The sequence below is a fragment of the Myotis myotis genome, unplaced genomic scaffold (genome assembly GCF_014108235.1).
Source record: "Myotis myotis isolate mMyoMyo1 unplaced genomic scaffold, mMyoMyo1.p scaffold_m19_p_4, whole genome shotgun sequence".
Classification (NCBI taxonomy): domain Eukaryota; kingdom Metazoa; phylum Chordata; class Mammalia; order Chiroptera; family Vespertilionidae; genus Myotis; species Myotis myotis.
The window spans coordinates 104,647,595-104,672,676 of record NW_023416346.1 but is presented as its reverse complement, the minus strand read 5'-3'; the positions used below and the strand labels follow the sequence as shown (position 1 = coordinate 104,672,676).

The window sequence follows — 25,082 nt, the reverse complement described above, 5'->3', positions numbered from 1 at the left end:
AAAGGTGCCTATTATTCATTCTATTCAACAAAATGCAATAAAATATCAAGTTGTCAGACTTGAAATTAAATATAGGATCTCATTGTATTTGTTATTTTCTGAAGAACATTAGTTCTGTGAAGATATTGTACTACTTTGGAAATAATTGCAAGCTCTTGTTTTATAGTTTTATGATTAACTGTTGTATTTCCTATAGAGTCTTCCAATTTCCAGTTGTGTGTGTGAATATATAACACAGAATTTTGACTCTTGCATCATTTCCTACAGGCATCAGAACATTTATATGTGTGATTTGACAAATTTTAGGTGGATTGGTTTTATTTCCTACACAATCAACTCTTTTTTTTTATTTTATTGATTTTTTTACAGAGAGAAAGGGAGAGGGATAGAGAGTTAGAAACATCAATGAGAGAGAAACATCGATCAGCTGCCTCCTGTACACTCCACACTGAGGATGTGCCCGCAACCAAGGTACATGCCCTTGACCAGAATCGAACCTGGGAACCTTCAGTCTGCAGGCCAATGCTCTATCCACTGAGTCAAACCCTACAGTCAACTTTTAATTACAAAACCCTTGCCTCATTGTTTTGGCAACATGGGGCTACTACAGACTGAAAAATAAAGTGTAAGAAGGTAGGACTATAGAAAAATTGGTTCTAAGAAGGGTTCATGGTAGATATGTTGGCTTCAGAAACTGTTCCCTATTCTGTTTGATAAAATTCTTATGTAAAACCATTCCTTTATCCAGGTTTGAATTTTTGAGCTTGCTATCATTACATCAAGGTTCTTTTTAACTTATCTTTGAGCATATAAAAAGAAATTGACAGCAGAAGGAAGTGATAGAGGAGTGTGTGGACTTGTGTGGTGTGTGTGTATGAGCTAGGGACAGTTAGATTCTGCAGGTCTTCTAAGGGGCTGTTAAACCAGGCAGTCTTATACGGTGGAGTCCCGCTCCATGCGCGGACACTCCTGGGCGGCCAGCACAGGCACAGTGACCACGCCATCTTGGGAAACAGAGCTGCTTGAGACTGGGATCCTGGCCTCAGCACCACCCAGTCTGATCTCAGATGCATACCAGGACTCTGAAGCCACTGGGGACACAGACCTGTGACCACAGCTACAGACCTGCGGAAACCAAAAGTTCAGAAATCCCTGCGGCAGATCCCTGAGTAACAGAGCCCATCCCTCCTTCCCGCAGGCTCCTGGGCAGCGCCAGAGTAACTAACTGATAGACCCACCCGTTGCCGGGGCCTCAGAGCTCCAGGAACTTTAGCCTGGAAGTGCGCGAGCACCTTGGAACTGATCTGGCCTAGGGCCGGGTTCAGGAGTCCTGGGCTTGGAGCAATCTCGAGAACACCGGGAATTTGTCCCACATAGCACAGGCCCAGGGACCCTGATTCTCTGGGCAGGAGGCAGCACCAAGCACCAGTAACTTGACTGTGTTTCTTATCACCTGCGTCTGAGATCCTGATTCCCTGTGCATTCATACTAAGAGCCAGTGACTCCAATTCCTGGTGCAAGGGCACACAGGGACCCTGATTCTCAAGGAAAGGTCGCGTAAAGCAACAGAGACTCTGATACTGGATTCTTGGGGAACTCTGACTCCTGGCACACGCTAGGGGGCTCTGGTTTTCAACACGCTTCAGGGGGGGTCTCTGTTCCAGCATGGTGCAGGCAGGGTCCCTGATTCTAAAGGCACGTACGAGGCCACATTGAGCGCTGACAACACTGACTCTGAGCGAGCCTGGTTCCCACCAACCCACAACAACCTCACATCTCAGTGTCAGAGCTCTTCAATGACACTAGGGTGGTGGGAGGCTCCCACTGCACATGGCCCAGGCCCACGCAACTCGACTTTTGAACCATCGGGAGATAATCAGAATGAAGAAACAACACAACACCCAGAGGAAAGACAATGAGGAGTCGCCAAGAAAAGAAATTAATGAAGTTGAAGCATGCAATATGACAGAAAAAGAATTCAGAATAATGGTTGTACAATTCATTCACTGGATGGATGAGAAAATCAACAACCTATGCAAGAATCAGGAAGAAATGAAAAGTGATATAGCTACAATCAAAAACACCATGGAAAGTTTCAACAGCAGACTAGAAGAAGCAGAGGACCAAATTAGTGAATTAGAAGATAAGGCAGAGAAACAAGCTCAATCTGAACAGCAACTAGAGAAAAAAAATAAAAAGCAGGAGGAGAGCCTAAGGGAGTTTCGGGACAACATGAAACGAAGTAACATATGCATAATAGGGCTGCAAGAAGGACAAGAAGAGCAGCAAGGATTAGAAAATCTATTTGAAGAAATAATGTCAGAAAACTTCCCAGATATGGGGAAGAAAAAAGTTACACAAGTTCAGAGAGTCACAGGCAAGATGAACCCCAAAAGACCCACACCAAGACACGTCATAATAATGATGGCAAATGTACAAGACAAAGACAGAATCTTAAAGGCTGCAAGAGAGAAATAGAGAGTTACCTACAAAGGATCCCCCATCAGATTATCAAATGATTTCTCAACAGAAACACATCAGGCCAGAAAAGAATGGACAGAAATTTACAAAGTGATGCAAAGCAAAGGACTGAATCCAAGAATACTCTATCCAGCAAGGCTATCATTCAAAATTGAAGGGGAAATAAGAAGCTTCACAGACAAAAAAAGGCTAAGGGAGTTTATCACCACCAAGCCAGCAATGCAAGAAATGCTAAAGAGACTGGTGTAAAAAGAAGAACTAAAAAGCCCAGAAAGAAAACAGCCACAAAAAAAAAAAAAAATAGAAATGGCTACAAACAAGTACCTTTCAATAATAACTTTAAACGTAAATGGACTAAATGGTCCAATCAAAAGACATCGAGTGGCTGAATGGATAAAAAAACATGACCCATATATTTGCTGTCTAAAAGAGACCCACCTCATTAGAAGGGACTCACACGGACTGAAAGTGAAGGGATGGAAAAATATCTTTCAGGCAAATGGAAATGAAAAAAAAAGCTGGGGTAGCAATACTTATATCGGACAAAATAGACCTCAAAGTGAAGTCCATAGCAAGAGATAAGGAAGGCCACTTCATAATACTAAAGGGATCAATACAACAAGAGGATATAACCCTGGTAAACATATATGCACCCAATGCAGGAGCACCCACATACATAAGAAAACTCCTGGAAGATATCAGGGGAGAGATCGACAACAATACAATCATAGTAGGGGACTTTAATACACCACTGACATCACTGGATAAATCCACTAGACAAAAACTGAGCAAAGAAACAGCAATCCTAAATGACTCACTAGATCAGATGGACTTAATTGACATCTTCAGAACACTTCACCCCAAAGCCACAAAATATACGTTCTTCTGAAGTGCTCATGGGACATCTTCAAAAATAGACCACATATTGGGTCACAAACAAAGTCTCCCCAAATTCAAGAAGATTGAAATCATACCAAGCATCTTCTCAGACCACAAGGGCATAATATTAGAAATAAACTACAATAAAAACAAATCAAAATTCTCAAACACTTGGAAGCTGAATAGCATGTTATTAAATATTGATTGGGCTACCAATGAGATCAAAGAAGAAATTAAAAGCATCCTAGAAACTAATGACAATTAAAACACAACAATCCAAAACCTTTGGGACACAATGAAAGCAGTCCTGAGAGGGAAGTTTATAGCTCTACAGGCCTATTTAAAAAACAAGAAAAAATGGTAGTAAATCATCTAAATCTACAGCTCAAAGAATCAGAAAGAGAGCAACAAGAAAACCCCAGAGTGAGCAGAAGGAAGGAGATAATAAAGATTAGAGCAGAAATAAATGACATAGAGACCAAAAAAACAATACAGAAAATCAATGAAACCAAGAGCTGGTTCTTTGAAAGGATAAACAAGATTGACAAACCTCTAGCCAGGCTCACCAAGAAGCAAAGAGAAAGGACCCAAATAAACAAAATCAGAAATGATAGAGGCGAAATAACAACAGACCCCACAGAAATACAAATGACTGTTAAAAAATACTATGGACAACTCTACTCCAACAAACTAGACAACCAGGAGGAAATGGACATATTCCAAGAAAAATACAACATTCCAAAACTTAATCAGGAAGAATCTAAAAATCTCAGTAGGCCAATAACTATGGAAGAAATTGAAGCAGTCATCAAAAAGCTTCCATCAAACAAAAGCCCAGGAGCAGACGGCTTCACAGGGGAGTTTTACCAAACATTCAAGGAAGAACTAAAACCTATCCTCCTCAGACTACTACAAAAAATTCAAGAGGAAGGAACACTTCCAAGCTCATTCTATGAAGCCAGCATCACCCTAATACCAAAACCAGGTAAAGACAACACAATGAAAGAGAATTACAGGCCAATATCCCTCATGAACATAGATGCCAAAATCCTCAGCAAAATCTTAGCAAATCGGATCCAGCAGTACATCAGAAAGATCATACACCATGACCAAGTAGGATTTATCCCAGGGATGCAAGGATGGTACAATATCCACAAATCAATAAACGTGATACATCACATAAACAAATTGAAAGAAAAAAACCACATGGTCATATCAATTGATGCAGAAAAAGCATTTGACAAAATTCAACACCCATTTTTGATAAAAACTCTCAGCAAGGTCGGAATTGAAGGATCGTACCTCAACATAATAAAAGCCATATATGACAAACCCACAGCCAACATCATACTCAATGGACAAAAACTAACACCATTTCCCATAAGAACAGGAACAGGACAGGGATGCACACTCTCACCACTCCTGTTCGACATGGTACTGGATGTATTAGCCATCGCAATTAGACAAGAAGAAGAAATAAAAGGCATCCAAATTGGAAAAGAAGAAGTAAAACTGTCCTTATTTGCAGATGACATGATATTATACTTAAAAAACCCTGAAGACTCCATCAAAAAACTATTAGACTTAATAAAAGACTTCGGCAATGTAGCAGGATACAAAATTAATGCCAAGAAATCTGTGGCATTTCTATACACCAATAGTGAATTTGCAGAAAGAGAGACTAAAAAAGCAATCCCATTTACCATCGCACCAAAAAAATTAAGCTACCTAGGAATAAACTTAACTAAAGAGGTAAAAGACCTCTACTCAGAAAACTACAGGACGTTGAAAAAAGATATAGAGGAAGACATAAAGAGATGGAATAATATACCACGTTCTTGGATTGGTAGAATCAACATCATTAAAATGTCCATACTGCCCAAAGCAATCTATTAATTCAACACACTTCCTATTAAAATACCAATGGCATATTTCACAGACCTAGAACGAACTCTCCAAAAATTCATCTGGAATAAAAAACGACCCTGAATAGCTGCAGCGATCCTGAGAAAGAACAAAGAAGGTGCGATCTCAATACCAGATATCAAGCTGTATTACAAAGCCACTGTTCTCAAAACTGCCTGGTACTGGCACAAGAACAGACATATAGATCAATGGAATAGAATAGAGAGCCCAGAAATCAGCCCCAACCAATACGCTCAATTAATATTTGACAGAGGAGGCAAGAACATACAATGGAGTCAAGATAGTCTCTTCAATAAATGGTGTTGGGAAAATTGGACAGATACATGCAAGAAAATGAAACTAGACCACGAACTTACACCATACACAAAAATAAACTCAAAATGGATAAAGGACTTAAATAAAGGACGAGAAACCATAAAAATACTTTTAGAATCCAAAGGCAACAAAATCTCAGACATATGTCGAAGCAGTTTCTTCACCGATACAGATACTAGTGCATTGGAAACTAAAGAGAAAATAAACAAATGGGACTACATCAAAATAAAAAGTTTCTGCACAGCAAAAGAAACCATCAACAAAACAAGAAAGCCCACTACATGGGAGAACATATTTGCCAATGCTATCACTGATAAGGGTTTAACCTCCAACATTTATAGGGAACTCATACAACTTAACAAAAGGAAGATAAACAATCCAATCAAAAAATGGGCAAAGGACCTAAATAGAAACCTTTTAAAAGAGGATATTCAGAAAGCCAAAAGACATATGAAAACATGTTCAAAATCGCCAATCATCTGAGAGATGCAAATCAAAACAACAATGAGGTACCATCTCACACCTATCTGAATGGCTATCATCAACAAATCAACAAACAAGTGCTGGAGAGGATGTGGAGAAAAAGGAATACTTCTGCACTGCTGGTGGGAATGCAGACTGGTGCAGCCACTGTGGAAGACAGTATGGAGTTTCCTCCAAAAACTAAAAATAGAACTCCCATTTGACCCTGTCATCCCACTTCTAGGAATATATCCCAAGAAACCAGAAACAGCAGTCAGAAAGGATATATGCACCCCTATGTTCATAGCAGTACAATTCACCATAGCTAAGATCTGGAAACAGCCTAAGTGCCCATCTGTAGATGAATGGATTAGAAAGCTGTGGTACATCTACACGATGGAATACTATGCTGCTGTGAAAAAGAAGGAACTCTTACCATTTGCAACAGCATGGATGGAACTGGAGAGCATTATGCTAAGTGAAATAAGCCAGTCAATGAAGGAAAAATACCACATGATCTCACTCATTTCTGGATAATAAAGACCATTATAAACTTATGAACAAAAATAGATACAGAGGCAGAGCTGCCTTGAACAGACTGTCAAACTACAGCAGGAAGGCCGGGTAGGGTGGGAGGGCAGGAGGGGGGTTAGATCAACGGAAGGACTTGTATGCATGCATATAAGCATAACCAATGGACATAAGACACTGGGGGGTAGGGGAGGCCAGGGGATTGTCAAGGGCGGGGAAAAGAAAAGGAGACATATGTAATACTCTTTGTAATACTTTAAGCAATAAAAAAAAGAAGAAAAGAAAAAAAAAGAAATTGACAACAAGGAGTTAGGGACCAATCTTCTATTTCTTTCAGAAAAAAAATTTGGAGTAACTCGACCCTTTTATAGTACACTGTAAACAAGTTTTCCCTGACAATATCTTATATTGCAAAGTGAGTACTTAAATTAAAAATTTTCTGCCATCAAAGTTTCTATTAAGAATTTAGCCAACACTAATTAAAGGGTTTTATCCCATAAGAAAAAAAAGTTACAAAATTACGCAAAGTACCCTATTTATGAAAATTAGCTTTAGAAGCATACATTTAAATGTGACTTTAATATTACCCTCATAATTTGTAGGGCGTTGCAGATATATCTGCTTTTTTGAATGATACTTTCTAAATTAATTAATTTATTTCTGTTACCTTTCATAGCATCCATGCCTCCCACAGCATAAAGTGCCCCCACAGTTGATTTTCTAGGCTTTGTCCGAGGGCTTTGCATCATAGGTCTTCTTTCAGGTAAGAGATGATACTTCATAGCTTCTATCAGAAGTTTCTGACATTCAAGATCACCAGTAAGTATGGAACTATTTTCAAGATCTGCCAATAACTGAAAAGTAATGACACATGGTATGTGAGGTGAAGAGCCCCCCATTAGAAAGGGCATATTTTTGTTTATATAACTTTGGAGAAAACTCAAGCTAATTCAAATGTAGATCTGTTATTATTTAACATTTTAAGTTATTTAGTAGCATAGTTTATGTCCATTTATTATTTAAAATGATTTAAAGCCTCATGGTATTAGCTAATGATCTATCAAGATTTATTTGACATATTCATCTTTTAAGTATATATGCATATAATCTCAAGGAGTGAAAGAGCATTCATAAAATGTGTTATTGAAAAGCAATCAAAGAGAATGGCTTTGTATGCACAAAGCAAGCATCTCTCAGTCTATGGCAGTGGTTTTTTCTCAATCTTCTGGCCCTTTAAATACAGTTCCTCATGTTGTGACCCAACCATAAAATTATTTTCGTTGCTACTTCATAACTGTAATGTTGCTACTGTTATGAATCATAATGTAAATATCTGATATGCAGGACAGTCTTAGGCGACCCCTGTGAAAGAGTAGCGACCCACAGGTTGAGAACCGCTGGTCTATGGCATGTAGCTAGAGAAGCAGTCATGTTTTTGGTGGATTTACGGGAGGTGGTACAAACATGTCCAGTTAAAATAAAATATTACCCATAGGAGGTTGCATCTTTATCATTAAATCACTTTTGTAAAGTATTCTGAAAGTAGGTCTTTTTAAAAAATCATTTACATGTATATTTATAACATCAGTAAGGAACTTGTGTTAGTAATAGCTAATACATTAGCGCTATTAGGTAAGTAACACTTCTAAACATTACTCCTTGGCAGTCAATAAAACATTTATTGAATGGGATAAGAGCTAGGTAAATTATTTTCCTGAAATGAGTTAAGAAGTTAAGCTTTGTTTCAGAATTTTGCCAAGGGTTATTTAGATTAATTTCTTTGAGTTTTGGGTCCACAGTGTCATAGGGAGGAATAACAAGCAGATTGTTGGAGTGGAGGTGCTAACCTCATTCCATAAAATTTCACAGAAGTTTCCTGTTCTGCACTGGTTAACCCTAGCTCTGTTCTTGCTCCACCTGTCATCACTGATAGATCCCTGTTTTGACTTAGCTAGTGAAACCCCAGGCATTTCCTCAATTCATACACTTCTGAAAATATGTTTGAAAACTGGGCTATATAGTTGTTGCTTTCAAAAAAATATTCTTCAGAGATTTATGACCATTTAAAAATATATTTAATTTCTAGGGCATTTGTTTAAGGACACTATTAAACTTGTTTTGGAAGTTTATATTCTGTGTGCTATTGCCCACCACTACCATCATCAGGAAATGTTTCCAATGACCACATTTTAGGCATAAAGCCTACTCAGGGGCGGGAGGCCAAGGCACCGCTGGTTTTGTGTTTGGGCTGGAAATTTCCCCACTCCAATAAAGTATGGGAAGTTCAAACTAAGCATCTTGCTGAAAGAATATCATATAGACTTACACATTGTACAGTTAGAGAGTTCTGATCCTTTATACCAGTGCATCTTAAATTTTTGCATGTTTTAAAACCATCTGGATAACTTGTTAAAACAGATTTCTGGGCATCACCCCCCAGAAATTATTTCGGTAGGTCTGTTGTAGGTATGTGAGTGACTGAGTTTCTAACAAGCTCCGGGGCAAGGTTATGTTTCTGATCCAGGGACATTTTGAGCAGCACTGCTTTAGAGAATCAAATAGACCATAACATGAGAATAACACACACACAAGTATATATACATTCACAAGAATACATAAAATTTCTATAGTTTCTGAAGCTTGGGTCTAACATGACATATATATTTTAATGTTTCTCTTTTTGATGTTACTATTGCCTTGACCTTTGGATAATGTCGCTATACCCAGGAGGGTAGTCAGTGTTTTTTCATTAAATACAGACAGATTCCTAAGAATAAATATGTAGTTCCATGAGATTCAATTAACAAGTACAAGTTAACAAGCTAGAGAAACCATAAGTTCAACATTAACATTTAATTAGTAATTTTTTGAAAATAAATTAATTTTAATGTTTATGAAACTACTGCCTCACTTAGTACAGATAAGGTCCCTCCTTCCAAAGTGGATGATATTTGAGGACTTTAGCCACAGTCTATAGAGTAAATGAAGTGTGTATATGTGTAACATATTCATGAATATATAATATATAAATGATATATACTATCGATCAATTTGCTACACAGAAATAATTGTGATTATCACCAATGGTAGAATTATGTAGAGAGAACTGTACTCTAACCTCATTAGATTTCACATACTAAAATTCAGTATGAGGTGGGTCAATCCTGAATCTTATCGAAGGGTGTTTATTTTTAGAATGATTTCTACTATAAGCCTTTAGCACAAATGTGGAGATGTCATTAGTATAATATTGCTTTAGTGCATCTGATACTACTATATAGTACTCTTTCGATCCTTGTAGCTAATTATCCATGTTAGTAGAATCTAACTCCTTTCTACAATCCCCTCTGGTATGCTCTTGTACTGATTATTATCACCTTGCCTACAAGGTAGGCAGGGAAAGAAAAAGTTAACCTAGTCACTTTTCCTGCTTGTTATAAGTTCTGTTGGTGAGAGGAAACTAAAACTAATGAGGATGCTAATTAGATAATGGGGATTATCTGTAGTTTTCAAAAATCTTTGTTTCCTCTCTCTTATCATTAATATTGCTGATTGAAGACTGGGTATGTCCTTCCACCAAACAAATCCTGTACATTACAATTACCCAAATTCCTCTGAATAAAATAAAAGGGAAAAATCAGGAATGGATTAATGACAAGTGGTAGTTTGAACTATAATTATATTACTGGTAAATGTTCATACCTGTGGTGGAAGTAATGGCAGTCTGATGTAAGTAAGCAGCCTGGATAGTTCTTGTTGCCTAGCCTGCACATCATGCCCCACCCAGTCCATCAGAGCATGGAAAATGGTTTCTTCATCAGGCACGTTAATATCGTCACTGCACAGAAGTTTGGAGATTTCATTAGCTGGAAGCAGGAGGAATTCTTGGTTTTTTATTACATCGATGAAGTGTTCCTAGAAAAGAGAGGTCATCTACTGAAACTTTGTTCTTTAGAAACTTCTTTTTTTAAATATTTTTTTAAATTTATTGATTTCAGAGGGGAAGAGAGAGGGAGAGACAGAAACATCAATGGTGAGAGAGAATCATTGATCTGCTGCCTCCTGCACACCCCCTACTGGGGATTGAGCCTGCACCCTGGGCATGTGCCCTTGGCCGGAATCAAACCTGTGACCCTTTAGTCCGCAGGCTGATGCTCTGTCCATGAGCCAAACCAGCTAAGGCTCTTTTTTTTTTTAATTTTGTAAAGACCATTATAAACTGATGAACAAAAATAGATACAGAGGCAAAGCAGCACTGAACAGATTGCCAAACTACAGCGGGAAGACCAGGGAGGGTTGGGGGGGGGGGGTGGTAAAAGATCAACCAGCTAAGGCTCTTTAGAAACTTCTTAACAAAATAAGCATATCAAAGAATTTCACTTTTCAAAACTTCACAAACGGCGTGCATGCCCGTGTGTGTGTGTGTGTGTGTGTGTGTGTGTGTGTGTGTGTGTGTGTGTGTAGAGAGAGAGAGAGATGCATTTAAAACTAACAGGTGCTATTGCTGCCTATGGCAAGGGGCATGCAGGAGGCTTCTGAAGTTGAGGAGCCAAATGCTTCTACTTGAAATTATTTAAGAACCCAGGAAAGGCCCTAACCACTTCAGAGTTCATATGGACAGTATCCAAGTTGATAAGAGTGCTTTTCTCTTTTAGCTGTTGTAGGTCACAACAGCTTATAACTCCAGAAATGACTGATGTCACACTGGTCTATTGGTCTTTAGCCAAAAACCTTAAAAGAAAGGCTGGAAATTTTTAAGTTGGAGGCTTTTTGGATGCTTGGGAGAGGTAGGTCTGCCTGTCAACACAGAAAACAACCCACTGAATTTCTTTGAGGTGAAACAAAAGATTGATGAAAAAATATTTTCTCCTATGGAAAAGCATGGTCATATATTTACCAAGGCAAAGGTATCTTTTAGAATGGATAACAATCTGCAGTTTCCAAATAATATAAAAGGGTCTCTCATTTTTTTTAGGGGGGAAGGGAAGGGGGATGAAATTATCTTTCAATTTTTATATAATACTAGAGGCCCGGTGTACAAAAATTTGTGCACTGGTGGGGGGAGGGGGAGACGGTGTCCCTAAGCCCCACTTGTGCCCTCTCACAGTCTGGGACCCCTCGGGAGATAACGACCTGCTGGCTTAGGCCCGCTCCCGGTTGGGCTCAGAGCAGGGCCGATTGGGGAGTTGGGGCACCACCCCCTGTCACTCACAGAGCAGGGCGGATCAGGAGGTTGCGATGCCACCCCCAGTCACACTCAGGTTAGGGCCTATTGGGGGGTTGGGGCACTGCCCCCTGTCACACTCAAGGTAGGGTCGATGGGGAGGTTGGGGTGTAACCCCCTGTCACGCACAGAGCAGGGCCGATCAGGGGGTTCGGGCGCTGCCCCCTCTCATGCACAGAGCAGGGCCCATCTGGGGAGTTGGGGAGCTCCCCCCTGTCACCCAAAGAGCAGGGCCCATCAGGGGTTGGGGAGCTCCCCCATCACCCATAGAACAGGGCCAATCAGGGGGGTGGGGAGCTACCCACTGTCACCCACAGAGCAGGGCCAATCAGGGGGTTGGGGACCTCCCCCATCACGCACAGAGTAGGCCGATAGGGAAGTTGGGGCACCGCCCCCTGTCACACACAGAGCCACTGGGCGATCAGGGGGTTTGGGTGCTGCCCCCTGTCACGCTGCTCCAGGGGCCAGGAGGCCTCACGGCTCCGCTGATCCCGGTGCTGGGAGGCTCCACTGATCCCGGTGCTGGGAGGCTCTGCTGATCCCAGGCTGGGAGGTCTCACGGCTCTGCTGATCCTGGGGCATGAGGCCTTGCGGCTCTGCTGATCCCAGGTTCAGGAAACCTTGTGGCTCCGCTGATCCCAGTGTTGGGAGGCATATTGCCCTTTTACTATATAAAATAGAGGCCTGGTGCATGGGTGGGGGGTGGCTGGTTTGCCCTGAAGGGTGTCCCAGATTAGGGTGGAGGTCCCGCTTGGGTGCCTGGCCAACCTGGATGAGGGGATGATGGCTGTTTGCAGCTGGTTACACCCCCTTCAGGGTGGGGGTCCCCACTGGGGTGCCTGGCCAGTCTGGGTGAGGGGCTGAGGGCCGTTTTCAGGCTGGCGGGCGACTGAAGCTCCCAACCTCTCCTTTTTTTCTTTCTTTTTTTTTTTTATTCTGGGATTTATTTACCTTCTATGGCTGTCACTGGAACTGAGAGCTGGCTTTAGCTCTGAGGCTGGGTTCCAGCTCTGAGATCTCGGCTGCTGAAAGCAGGTATCTGGTTTTTTTGGGTTCTATAATTGTAACACTGTTGCAACTCCAGCTTTGCTGGCTGGCTGAAAGCATGGGGGTTGTTTAACTTTTATAATTGCAACATTGTTTCTTAGACTGCAGCTCAGAGCCCAGCAGCGACAGGCAGAGAACCTTGGCTTCCTCCTTCACTGGAGCAAGCAAGCCTCCTGTTCCCTTCAGCTGCCTGGCTGCTGGCCGCCATCTTGGTTGGCAGTTATTTTGCATATCGCCCTGATTAGCCAATGGGAATGGTAGCGAAGTTACAGTTAATGAGCATGTTTCTCTATTATTAGATAGGATGCCTCAATTTTCTCTTCTCTCAGTGTGTTGTCTTGTATTTTGTCAAGCATCAAATTTCAGGCAGCTGTGTTTCAATATTCTTTTATTGAAACGCCACTATATATTTTTCCGATTTATAATGTTATGTATTTTTCTTTAACAATACAATGATTGCTTTTAACATTATATATAAATATCTCAATTTTTAAATGCAATGAAAAATGCTTCTGAAATGAAGACAAACATATCTATTTGGTAATTTACATTTTACAATAAATAAATATTATTCTGGAAGCAGTTTAAAACAGCTTCTGAGTAACTGGGGGAACTGGATAAATCTATCACTTCTTCAGCTCCACTCTGAGTTTAGTCATTGTGGAACTGAGTTAGCCTAATAACAAACTTATCCATACAACAACCATGAAGTTTGACAGACCCATCAAGAATCTCTGACACCATAAATGCAAGTTAACTTGCCTATTTAGACAAACTTCCCTCTTGTGACTAAGGCAAGCAATTCAGAGACTCAGGTCCTTACATGTAGCAGATGACCTTCTTTGAAAAGTCTTACCTATAGCAAAATAATGGAGCTAGTCCTACAACTAATACATTACACATGTATAACACTTCAAACTTAACAGATTTCTTTAAAAAATATTGTCATCACCAATGTGGTCTTGTGAGGAGTCGAATTATTCTGATAAGAAAACAGGCTGTGTGAATTGTTTGGTCTCCTGTACAGTAAATGTCAAAGTATAGGCATATCTTGGAGATATTGCAGGTTCAGTTACAGACCACCACAAAGAGCTGAATATCACAATAAAGCGAGTCATTAAAAACTTTTTGGTTTTTCAGTGCATATAAAAGTTATATTAAACCACACTGTAGTCTATTAAGTATGCAATAGCATTATGTCTATAAAAACAATGTACATACCTTAATTAAAAATAGTTCATTGCTAAAAGATGCTAATCATCACCTGAGCCTTCCTTGAGAAATAATATGTTTGCTGGTACAGGGTCTTGCCTTGATGTTGATGGCTGTTGATTGATCAGGCTGATAACTGCTAAAGGTTAAGTGGCTACAGAAATTTCTTAAAATAAGAAAACACTGAAGTTTTATGAATTAATTGATTCTTCTTTTTACAAATGGTTTTTCTGTAGCGTGCAATACTATTTGCTAGCAGTTTACCCACAGACCTTCCTTCAAAAGTAGAATAATTTCTCTCAATCCCTGCTGCTGCTTCATCCACTAAGTTTATGTACTATTCTAAATCATTTGCTGTCACTTCAATATTTTTAGTCTTCACAGCATCTTCACCAGGAGTAGATTCCATCTCACAAAACCACTTTTCTTTTCTCATTCACAAGAAGCAACTCCTTATTCATTGAAGTCTTGTCATAGGACTGCAGCAATTCAATCACATCTTCAGGCTCCACTTCTAATTCTAGTTCTCTTGCTTTTTCACCACTTCCCCAGCTACTTCCTCCAATGAAGTCTTGAACCACTCAAAGTTATTCAATGAGGGTTGGAATCAACTTCTTCCAAACACTTAATTTGATAATTTGACTTCTTCCCATGAATTGGCTCATTGTTAATGGTTTAAACAATGGTTAAACCCACTCAATGGTTAATATGGGTCAGATACAGTCAATAAAATTGAATTATGCCTCTGAGAAAGTTAAGAAATGATTAAAATGGTTTATATGATGGTCATATTTAAATATATCTAGAAATTAGATTTTTTTGGTAGACTTTGTTATAGCTTCAGAGTGGCTGCCTGATGCGATCATTGAAAATAGCCTGGTGATATAGGTAATTAGTGTAAATAAAAAATAAATTTACTGGTTTGAATTATCTAGATGTGGCATTGGAATATACAGTACTATAGAGAACATTTAGTTAAGCTTAAATATTAATTTTATGTTGTTTTATTTTGGAATTATTTGCTCCTAATTTCAAGGTAAAACTTTCTTCAATGCTCATTCTTAAGAATATTTTTTGTACCTTTGGTTTGGTATTCATTTTTTTTAAAATCTACATTTACATTGTTCTAAATTTAGCATACTTGCTGAATGTTTCATCAATGTAGATTACTGTTTATATAATTATGGTGATTAATTTTATGCATCAACTTGACTGAACCAGGGAATGTCTAGACTTTTGGCTGAACATTCTGGATGTGTCTATGATGACGTTTCTGGGTTGGGCCCATACACATTAGGGAGATTGATTTGTTTTACATATTCTTTGATTCAAACAATTGTAATTGAATCATTAAAATCACTTGTGTTTTTATACTATTAATACAGTATTATAAAAGCATTATTATAACAAGAGCTTTACCAATTTTACTCCATTTATAATATATACTAAAATAGCTAAAGAAGAGGATTTAAAAAAGAGAACAATATTGTTTTTATGCACATCCTGCTTTAAAAATCACATAATAGGAAAAGGAAGAGAAGTTGATTTTGAGCAACAAAAATAATTCAAGCTGTTTATCAGCACGTGTTTTGTCTGCAAAAGTAAGATATCAGCCAGGAAGCTGCTAATACTTAATTCAAGAATTTAAGTAATTTAACAGGAAGTTTTCCATGTTTGGTTTTTAAGGTAGGATTAACCTTTAAACTATATAATTGCTGTTCTGATAAATTATGTGGTATCTATATTTAGGATATAGTAATATAAATAGCATAACTAAACGATATATGTTAAAACATCAATCCATTATAATATAATTCTCCACATAATGCCATTGCTTCAGGAATATGTTTGAAACTTCATATTTCAAAGTTGACCAGAGATGGAAAGACAAGGGGGGAAATTTTACAATAAATTTTTAGAGAATTCAAATCTTAGAACTTTGGAAATTTTTAAGGTCAGTATAAAACTCTAGAAAAATAATCTTCATTTATATGCATCTCAATCCTAAATTTTAATGTTAATTTTATCTTATTCTTAGGCATATCTTTCTCTACTGTTCACTTTTATGTACTTGCCTTTTAGTATTGAATCTTTGTTTATTTTTTTTTTTTTACTGTGGCAATTTTCTTAGCTGTAAATATTTATTTTTTGATTGTTTGATTGTCACAGAAAGATCCATCTCTTATGTTGTTTCCTGCTTCAGAGGTTAAAAAGTTGATTTTCTTCTTTACATTAGGCAATTGGTATCCTGATAATGGTAAGAGTATGTTTACCATATGTCTACCTTTTCTTGCCTCACTACAGATGATCAATCTTTCATGTCACTTTCACTTGTCTGAATAAACATAGTCTTATCCCATGCAACTTTCAAAGAATTAGCATATAAGAATGTGTTTATTCAATTTATTATAATTACTAATAGAATTGAGAGGTGGTTTAAATTAATTAAGTTAAGGGATTGGACTACAAATTGCTTTTAACCAAAATATGTTTTCATTAAAACATAAAAAGTCCATACAATAGAATTGTCTGATTTACTTATTTTATAGTTCTTAAGCATTCCAGTCAGTATTAATCCATTAATTTTTTCTTTATTAAATATTTTCATTATAAATCATAATTTTCACAAACTTAAAAATTAAAGTTCTAATAGGGCAAAATATTAGGAAAATTATATTTTCTTAATAGTGTGAATTTGACTTGAAATATATACTTGTATAATTTAATTTGGGGCAATATTTTCATTTCTTCAGGCTTTGAGATTCAAGTAAACCTTTTTTAGTTTCAAAAATGAGAAACTTGATTGAGTACAGCTCAACCAGACACATATTTTAATCTAATGTCTATTATTTGCAAGTCACTTGTAAATTATATGAATTTATATTGCCTTTTAATTTTATCCCACACTAAAATATTTATGTGAAAAGTTTTATAAACACATAGGTATATATATTTATGTACACACATACATAAACATATCAGCAAAAATCAGTAACTTAGATATTGGGTTAATACATTGCTATAAATTAGTTTGAATCAGTTGATTTTACCATCGTGTATTTATGTGCCACACTCAGGAGCTCTGTACAACCCTGGGCATCTCCAAATGATCGAATCCCTAAGCAGTTTGAAGGATGGAGCTGCTTTATGAGAAAATTGGAGCAGACGTCAATAACTTGAGTCAGTTGCAGGAGACAAGCTGCAGCCAGCAAACTTTCGATAGTATCTTCTTTCAGTTGCAGGACACCTAGATGGTTTGAAAAAGTAAAGAATGATTATATGTCTCATAAAGTAGGACACAAATAAGCTAGCTAGTTGAAATTTTCACTTTCTCTCATTAGCGAGTCTATATTTTCAAGAGTACAGCAACCATCATTTAAAGCCAACATATACAAGAGAGTTTGTATAAACTCTAATAAGATGGCTGACAGAGGCTAGGCTAGATTATCAAAAACCACTGTAGCAAATGAACAGTGAATACTATCATTGCAAAGAAGAGCAACTTATTTCTTTATCTTAGTCCTGCATCTAAATCTTAAATAAAAAACTGTTCACATTATGACTTAAGGAGTATAATGCAATCTTGTATAGGGGTAATACAATTGGCCATTATAAGTATCTGTCACTTGTGTGAAAAAACATCTTGGTACATAAGAACATTGAGCTTATGTGCCATTTTGTCACATGTATTTATTAGCTAAGAAGGATAACTTGGCCTAAATATTATGCCTGGGATTGATATCTGATACTGTTTCAAAAAAAAAAAAAGAGAGAAAATGTTGCCAACAATCCTTAAAATAAGAATTACTTTGCTTATATTATTATTTCGTTAGGCATAAGAAATAGGCTCTATTTTAAAAATATCTATAAATAATCTTTAAAAATGAAATCAGAGAAATTAAACTATTTCATTTATATTGCTATATCTGTATTATTTTGGAGCAAATATTATATGAATTATTACAAATGTTATGTTATTTTGATAAGTTAAATTCCACTTTTTTTCTTGAACCAAGTTATAGGTAAGTAATAAATAATGATATTTCGTATGGATTTTATAAATTGTATAAACTGGCCTTGTAAAATACTTTAATATTGTTTCTATATGTTGCAAAACTATAAAGAAAAGAGTAATACATACCATGAGATGCTTTATATTTGGGTTAACCTCTAAAATATGCTACAAAGGGGTCCAGTCCATCAGCAGATTGTCTTGTGTTGTTTCTTGTCCTGGATTTTAAAGGAAGATCCCTGCCTATATTTCATGAGACCCAGAGAAGTATGAACTATTCTGTTTCAAACCTAAAGATTCACCTGCTATAGACATTGAAATCTGGCCTAGATATTAGGATATTGATTTCTAAATAAGTGAAACTCTTAGAAGAAAGCATAACAAAAAAGCTCCTTGACAGTGGTGTTGGCAATAATTTATTAGATAAGACACCAAAGCATAAGCAAAAAAAGATAAAATAAACAAAAGGAACTACACAGCAAAGAAAACAAAAAAATAAATGGAAAAAGCAACTGATAGAATGAGGTAAACTGTTTGCAAAACATATACATGAGATGGAGTCAATGTCCAAAATATGTAAAAGACTTATGCATTTCTATAACACAAAATCAATCCAACTAAAAATGGGCAAAAGACATGAATTGACATTTTTTTCAAAGAAGACATACACATTGCCAATAGGAACATGAAAAAGTGCTGGACATCACTAGTCATCAGGGAAATGCAAATCAAAACTACAATGAGATATCACCTCACACCTGTTAGGATGTCTAATATTAAAAACAGAAGGGATACCTACATTGGTGAGGCTTTGGATAAAAAGGAATCGTGTATTGTTTCTGGGAATTTAAATTGATACATGCATTATTGAAAACAGTAAGAAGGTTCCTAAAATATTTTAAAAAATAGAACTATGCATGATCCAGAAACCTCACTCCTGGGTAAATATCTAAAGGAAAGGAAATTGGATCTTGAAGACATATCTGCACTCTGATGTTCATTGCAACATTGTTCACAAGAGCCAAGGTATGGAAACAACCCATCTTTTGACAGATGAATTGATAAAGAAAATGTGTATATATGTAAATAGGTTTATATATAATGGAATATTATTCATCTATGAGAAATATGGAAATTGCCATTTGTGACAATATGGATGAACTGGAGGACATTATGTTAAGTGAAATTAGCCAGACACAAAAAGCATAGTATCACTTGTATGTGGAATAAAAAAAAATGCTGATTTCATAGAAAAAGCAAGTAAATTGGTTGGTGCCAAGGGGTGAGAGTTAGACAAGGTAAATGTAGGTTATAAAAGTTCTGGGGATCTAATGCACAGCATGGTGACTGTAGTTCATGCTGAGAGTGAATCTTAGGTGTCTTCACTGCACACAAAAAGAGTTAACTATTTGAGATGATGTATGCATTAAATATCTCGATCTTCATAACCATATATACCTCAAATCATCACACTGTAAAGTTAAAAATTTAAATATATACAATTTGTCAATTATTCCTCAATAAAGTTAGAATGAATGAATGAATGAATGAATGAATGACTATATACATAGATAAACACACATACATATATACATACATACTATTTGGCCCCAGAACACATCCTGTTATATCTGTTTTATAATTTGAGTAAACATAACTTAAATATTTCAAATGAAGAGATTGTACATATTTCAAATGTACAGTTAAAATGTCCTACTTATAGTCTCATTTTTATAAAAATGAGAATATATCCATATATATATATATATATATATATATATAGAGAGAGAGAGAGAGAGAGAGAGAGAGAGAGGGCACTCTATTCTCTTATGGTCATATTTTTTAATATCATATTTCTTACCTCTTGCTCTTTTATTAATATATTGAATTTAAATCCTGATTCTGACCCTTATTACTTTAGAAAAGTTACATAAGTAGTCTATTCTTAATTTTTAACTTGTAGAATAGGAATAATAATAATGTGTTATATAATATGGTATTATTGTAAGGATTAATTGAGTTAATATATGCCAAGTATTTACCTGTGTAAGCATACTGCACCAAGGAATTAAGTGCATTAGGATCAACTCCTTCCATCTTGACCTCTTCTTGTTTGGCTTCAAGCAAATCATTAGTAAACATTGCAGCAAAATAATCAGACATGGCACTGAGAACCAACCTGGAAATAAGAAGGTTTCATAAGAAAATAAATCAGTCCATGATCTTATTGAAAAACATGAAATGCAGTCAGAAAGTTTTTAACACTGGTGAGACTCTTTTTTTTTTTTTCTATAAAACTTTCACAGTTCAGTAAAGCTAGTGAAATTAGAAAGGCAAATAGTAACTTGATATTCTTTTAAAGGATTTGTGATGTTTTTCTTCATCAATTTTTCAAGTTTGGATCTTCTAAATATCCCACAGAGAAGTGAATAATATACGGTAAAGCTTTTGAAAAAAGAATGTATCTTTATTGTTGAAAGTATTACAGATGTGTCCCTTTTTTTTCATTGACCCCCTCCACCTAGCACCTACCCCTCCCAGGCCTTCACCACACTATTGCCTGTGTCCATGAGCTATGTATAAATGCATATGAAGTTCCCCAGGTAATCTCTCCCCACCCACACCCACCCATACCTTCCCTCTGAGATGCCTCAACCTGTTTCATGCTTCTGTCTCTGGATCTATTTTGTTCATCAGTTAAGTTTGTTCATTAGATTTTACATATGAGTGAGATCATGTGATACTTCTCTTTCTCTGACTGGTTTATTTCACTTAGCATAACATTCTCCAGATCCCTCCATGCTGTCTCAAAGGGTAAGAGATTCTTCTTTTGGACAGCTGCATAATATTACATGCTGTAGATGTACCACAGATTTTTTTTTTTTTTTTTTTTTTGCTGATAGTATTACAGATGTCCCTTTGGTTTTTTTTTCCCCCCATTGATCCAATCCATCCAGCACCCACCCCTCCCAGGCCTTTACTACACTATTTTCTGTGTCCATGGGCTATCCATATATGCACATAAGTTGCCCGGTTAATCTCTTCTGACCCACTTCCCCACCCCCGCCTTCCCTCTAAAATTCCTCAGTCTGTTTCATGCTTCTAGTTTTCTGGATCTATTTTTTCATCAGTTTATTTTGTTCATTAAATTCCACATATGAGTGAGATTATGTGATACTTATCTTTCTCTGACTGGCTTAATTTGCTTAGCATAATATTCTCCAGGTCCATCCATGCAGTTGCAAATGGTAAGAGTTCCTTTGTTTTTTTTTAATTTACTGTCACATAGTATTTCATTTTGTAAATGTAGTACAGCTTTTTTATGCATTCATCTGCTGATGGACATTGGGCTGTTTCCAAATCTTAGATATTGTAAATTGTGCCATTGCTATGAACATAAGAGTGCATATATTCTTTATGATTAGTGTTTTGGGTTTCTTAGGATATATTACTATACGTGGGATCACTGGGTCAAATGGGAGTTCTATTTTTAATTTTTTGATGAACTCAATACTGTTTTCCACAGTGGCTACACCAGTCTGTATTCCTACCAGCAGTGTACTAGGGTTCCCTTTTCTCCAAATCCTCGCCAACAATTATAGTTTGTTGATTTGCTGATGGTAACCATTTTGACAAGTGTGAGGTGATAGCTTATTATTATTTTAATTTGCATCTCTCTGATGATCAGTGACTTTGAGCATTTTTTCATATGTCTCTTGGCCTTCTGTATGTCCACTTTGGAGAAGTATTTATTTAGGTCCTTAGCTCATTTTTTAAATTAGATTGTTTGTCTTCCTTTTGTTAAGTTGTATGAGTTCCCTAAATATCTTGGAAATTAACCCCTTATCAGACGTATCATTGCCAAATATGTTCTCCCATGCAGTGGGCTCTCTTTTCACTTTGTTGATGGTTTCTTTTGCTGTACGGAAGCTTTTTATTTTGATGTAGTTGCATTTGTTTCTTTTCTTTTCTTTCTTTTTTTTAAAAATATATTTTATTGATTTTTTTACAGAGAGGGAGAGGGATAGAGAGTTAGAAACATCGATCAGCTGCCTCCTGAGATTTTTTATCCACTCATATATTGATAGGCACTTAGGCTGTTCCCAAATCTTAGCTATTGTAAATCGTGCTGCTATGAGCATAGGGGTGCATATATTCTTTCTCATTGGTGTTTTGGGTTTCTTAGGATATATTCTTAGAAGTGGGATTACTAGGTCAAATAGCAGTTCCTTTTTTAACTTTTTTTTTTATTTCATAGAGGAAGGGAGAGGAGAGATAGAAACATCATAGATGGGAGACAATCATTGATCGGCTGCCTCCTGCATGCCCTCTACTGGGGATCAAGCCCATGACTGGGGCATGTGTCCTTGACTGGAATCAATCCCAGGACCCTTCAGTTCTCAGGCCAACGCTCTATCCACTGAACCAAACCAACTAGGGCCCTTTTTTAACTTTTTGATGAAACTCCATACTGTGTTCCACAGTGGCTACACCAGTCTTCAATCCCACAAGCAACCCTCTCATTCAACATAGTACTGGAAATCTTAGCCACAGTGATCAGACAAAAAGAAAAAATAATAAGCATCCAAATTTGAAAGGAGGAAGTAAAGCTGTCATTATCACAGATGAGATGATACTGTACATAGAAAATCCTAAAGAGTCAGCCAAAAAACTACTGGATTTAATAAATGAGTTCAGCAATGTAGCAGGACACAATGCAAAATTAGCAGTATACAATATTAACACCCAGAAATTGTCATTTTTATACACCAATAATGAACTCTCAGAAAGAGAAACTAAAAAGAAAGCAATTCTATTTACCACTGCAACAAAAAAATAAGACATTTAGGAATAAAATTAACTAAGGAGGCAAAAGACCTATACTTGGAAATTTATAGGGTGTTGAAAAAAGAGAGAAAGGAAAAAATAAACCAGTGGTCATGGATTGATAGAATCAACATCATTAAAATGTCCATACTACCCAAAGCAATCTATAGGTTCAATGCAATCCCCATTAAAATACCAATGGCATATTTCACAGATCTAGAATACACACTCCAAAAATCTGTATGGAATGCAAAAAAAACGCTAAATAGCTGCAGCACTCCTGAGAAAGAACATAGTTGGAGGGATTGCAATACCAGATATCAATTTATACTATAGGGCCACTGCAATCAAAACAGCCTGATACTGGCACAGGAACAGGCATATAGATCAATGGAACAGAACAAAGACCCTAGAAATTGACCCAAACCATTATGCTCAATTAATATTTGACAAAGGAGGCAAGAACATAAAATGGAGCAAAGATAGTCTTTTCAATAAATGGTGTTGAGGGAATTGAATAGATATGTGCAAAAAATGAAACTAAACCACTAATTTACACGTACATAAGAATAAATTTAAAATTGATGAAATGACTTAAATGTAATTCATAAAACCAAAAAATCTTAGAAGAAACCATAGGCAGCAAAAGCTTGGACATCTCTCATAGCAATATATTTGCCAATACATTTCCTAGGGCCATGGTCAGCAAACTGTGGCTCGAGAGCCACATGTGACTCTTTGGCCCCTTAAGTGTGGCTCTTCCACAAAATACCGACTTCTGCGCATGGGCCACGAAGTTTCAACAGCACTGTACGTGCACGCCCGCACGTGGTATTTTGTGGAAGAGCCACACTCAAGGGGCCAAAGAGCCGCATGTGGTTCACGAGCCGCAGTTTGCTGACCACTGTCCTAGGGCAAGGGAAACTAAGGAGAAAATGAACAAATGTGACTACATCAAAATAAAAAGCTTCTTCACAGCAAAAGAAACCACCAACAAAATGAAAAGTGAGTCCACTGTATTGGAGAACATATTTTCCAATGATATATCTGATAAGGGGTTAATTTCCAAAATATATAAGGAACTCATACAACTTAACAAAAGGAAGACCAACAATCCAATAAAAAATGGGTAAAGGACCTAAATAGACACTTTCCCCAATGGGATATACAGAAGTCCAAAAGACATACGGTAATGCTTTTTATTTTATTTTTTATTTTTTCATAGTTTTTTAAAATTTTTTATTAAGCCATTAAAAATGTGTCTTTATCCCCCCATTGTCCCCTCATCCCCCCAGTCTTGCCCTCCCCCTCACCCCCTGTTATCTGCGTCCATCGCTTATGCTTATATGCATGCATACAAGTCCTTTGGTTGATCTCTTCCCCTTACCTCCACCCTCCCCTACCTTCCCTCTAAGATTTGAGCATCTGATCAATGCTTCCCTGTCTCTAGATCTGTTTTTGTTCATTGGTTTATGTTGTTCATTATAATCCACAAATGAGTGAGATCATGTGATATTTCTCTTTCTCTGACTGATTTATTTCACTCAGCATAATGCTCTCCAGCTCCTTCCATGCTGTTACAAATGGTCGGATTTATAGGATGATAAAAATCTATTTTCCTGTGTTCCAATTTGTAATCAATGAACTGATTCTTTTTCATTCGTGCTTGTTCATTCATACTCTAATCACCAAATGTTCTGTCTGCATAAGGATACTTACCGATGAGCTGGGATTCGGAGGTGTCCAACAATGAGGAACACATCACAGAGTTGTTTCTCTTTCAGGTAGTTCTGCATTTTATGGAGAGTTTTCTCTGCATGGTTTACAGCATGGAACTCCTCCTCAGGTATGCTGAGATTCATTTCTTCAGGATGTTGTGTATGTAATCTGAAAGGGGGATAAGAGTGAGAATATGGTTTATTCTCCTAGTGAGTGTGCTAATGTACAGTGGAAATTTAGGCACATCAACTTCTAAAAGAAACATTTTGGAGTACAGTAAACTAAACTTTTCACTCTGATTCTCAATAATTTACTATGATTGTTGCCTAATCTTCCATTCAAGTAAAGTGATGGTGTTTATATCAGGAATTGAACCATACTATGTATGGTGCAGCTGCAGGGCTAGTATTAATTGTCATACACACAAGCATAAACTTCAAAATGCTA

At 37.0% G+C, this 25,082-nt stretch overlaps 1 protein-coding gene across 1 annotated transcript in view; it reads right to left on the bottom strand.

The window, feature by feature from the left end:
* Nucleotides 1–25,082, bottom strand: part of KLHL4 (kelch like family member 4) — a 98,244-nt gene that overhangs the window by 23,885 nt on the left and 49,277 nt on the right. The window contains exons 2-6 of the mRNA XM_036306165.1: nucleotides 24,636–24,803; nucleotides 20,132–20,268; nucleotides 17,128–17,324; nucleotides 10,297–10,509; nucleotides 7,262–7,448 (exon numbers count right to left, since the gene is read on the bottom strand). Coding sequence (XP_036162058.1) covers nucleotides 7,262–7,448; nucleotides 10,297–10,509; nucleotides 17,128–17,324; nucleotides 20,132–20,268; nucleotides 24,636–24,803 — 902 coding nt within the window. The remainder of the gene's footprint in view (nucleotides 1–7,261; nucleotides 7,449–10,296; nucleotides 10,510–17,127; nucleotides 17,325–20,131; nucleotides 20,269–24,635; nucleotides 24,804–25,082) is intronic.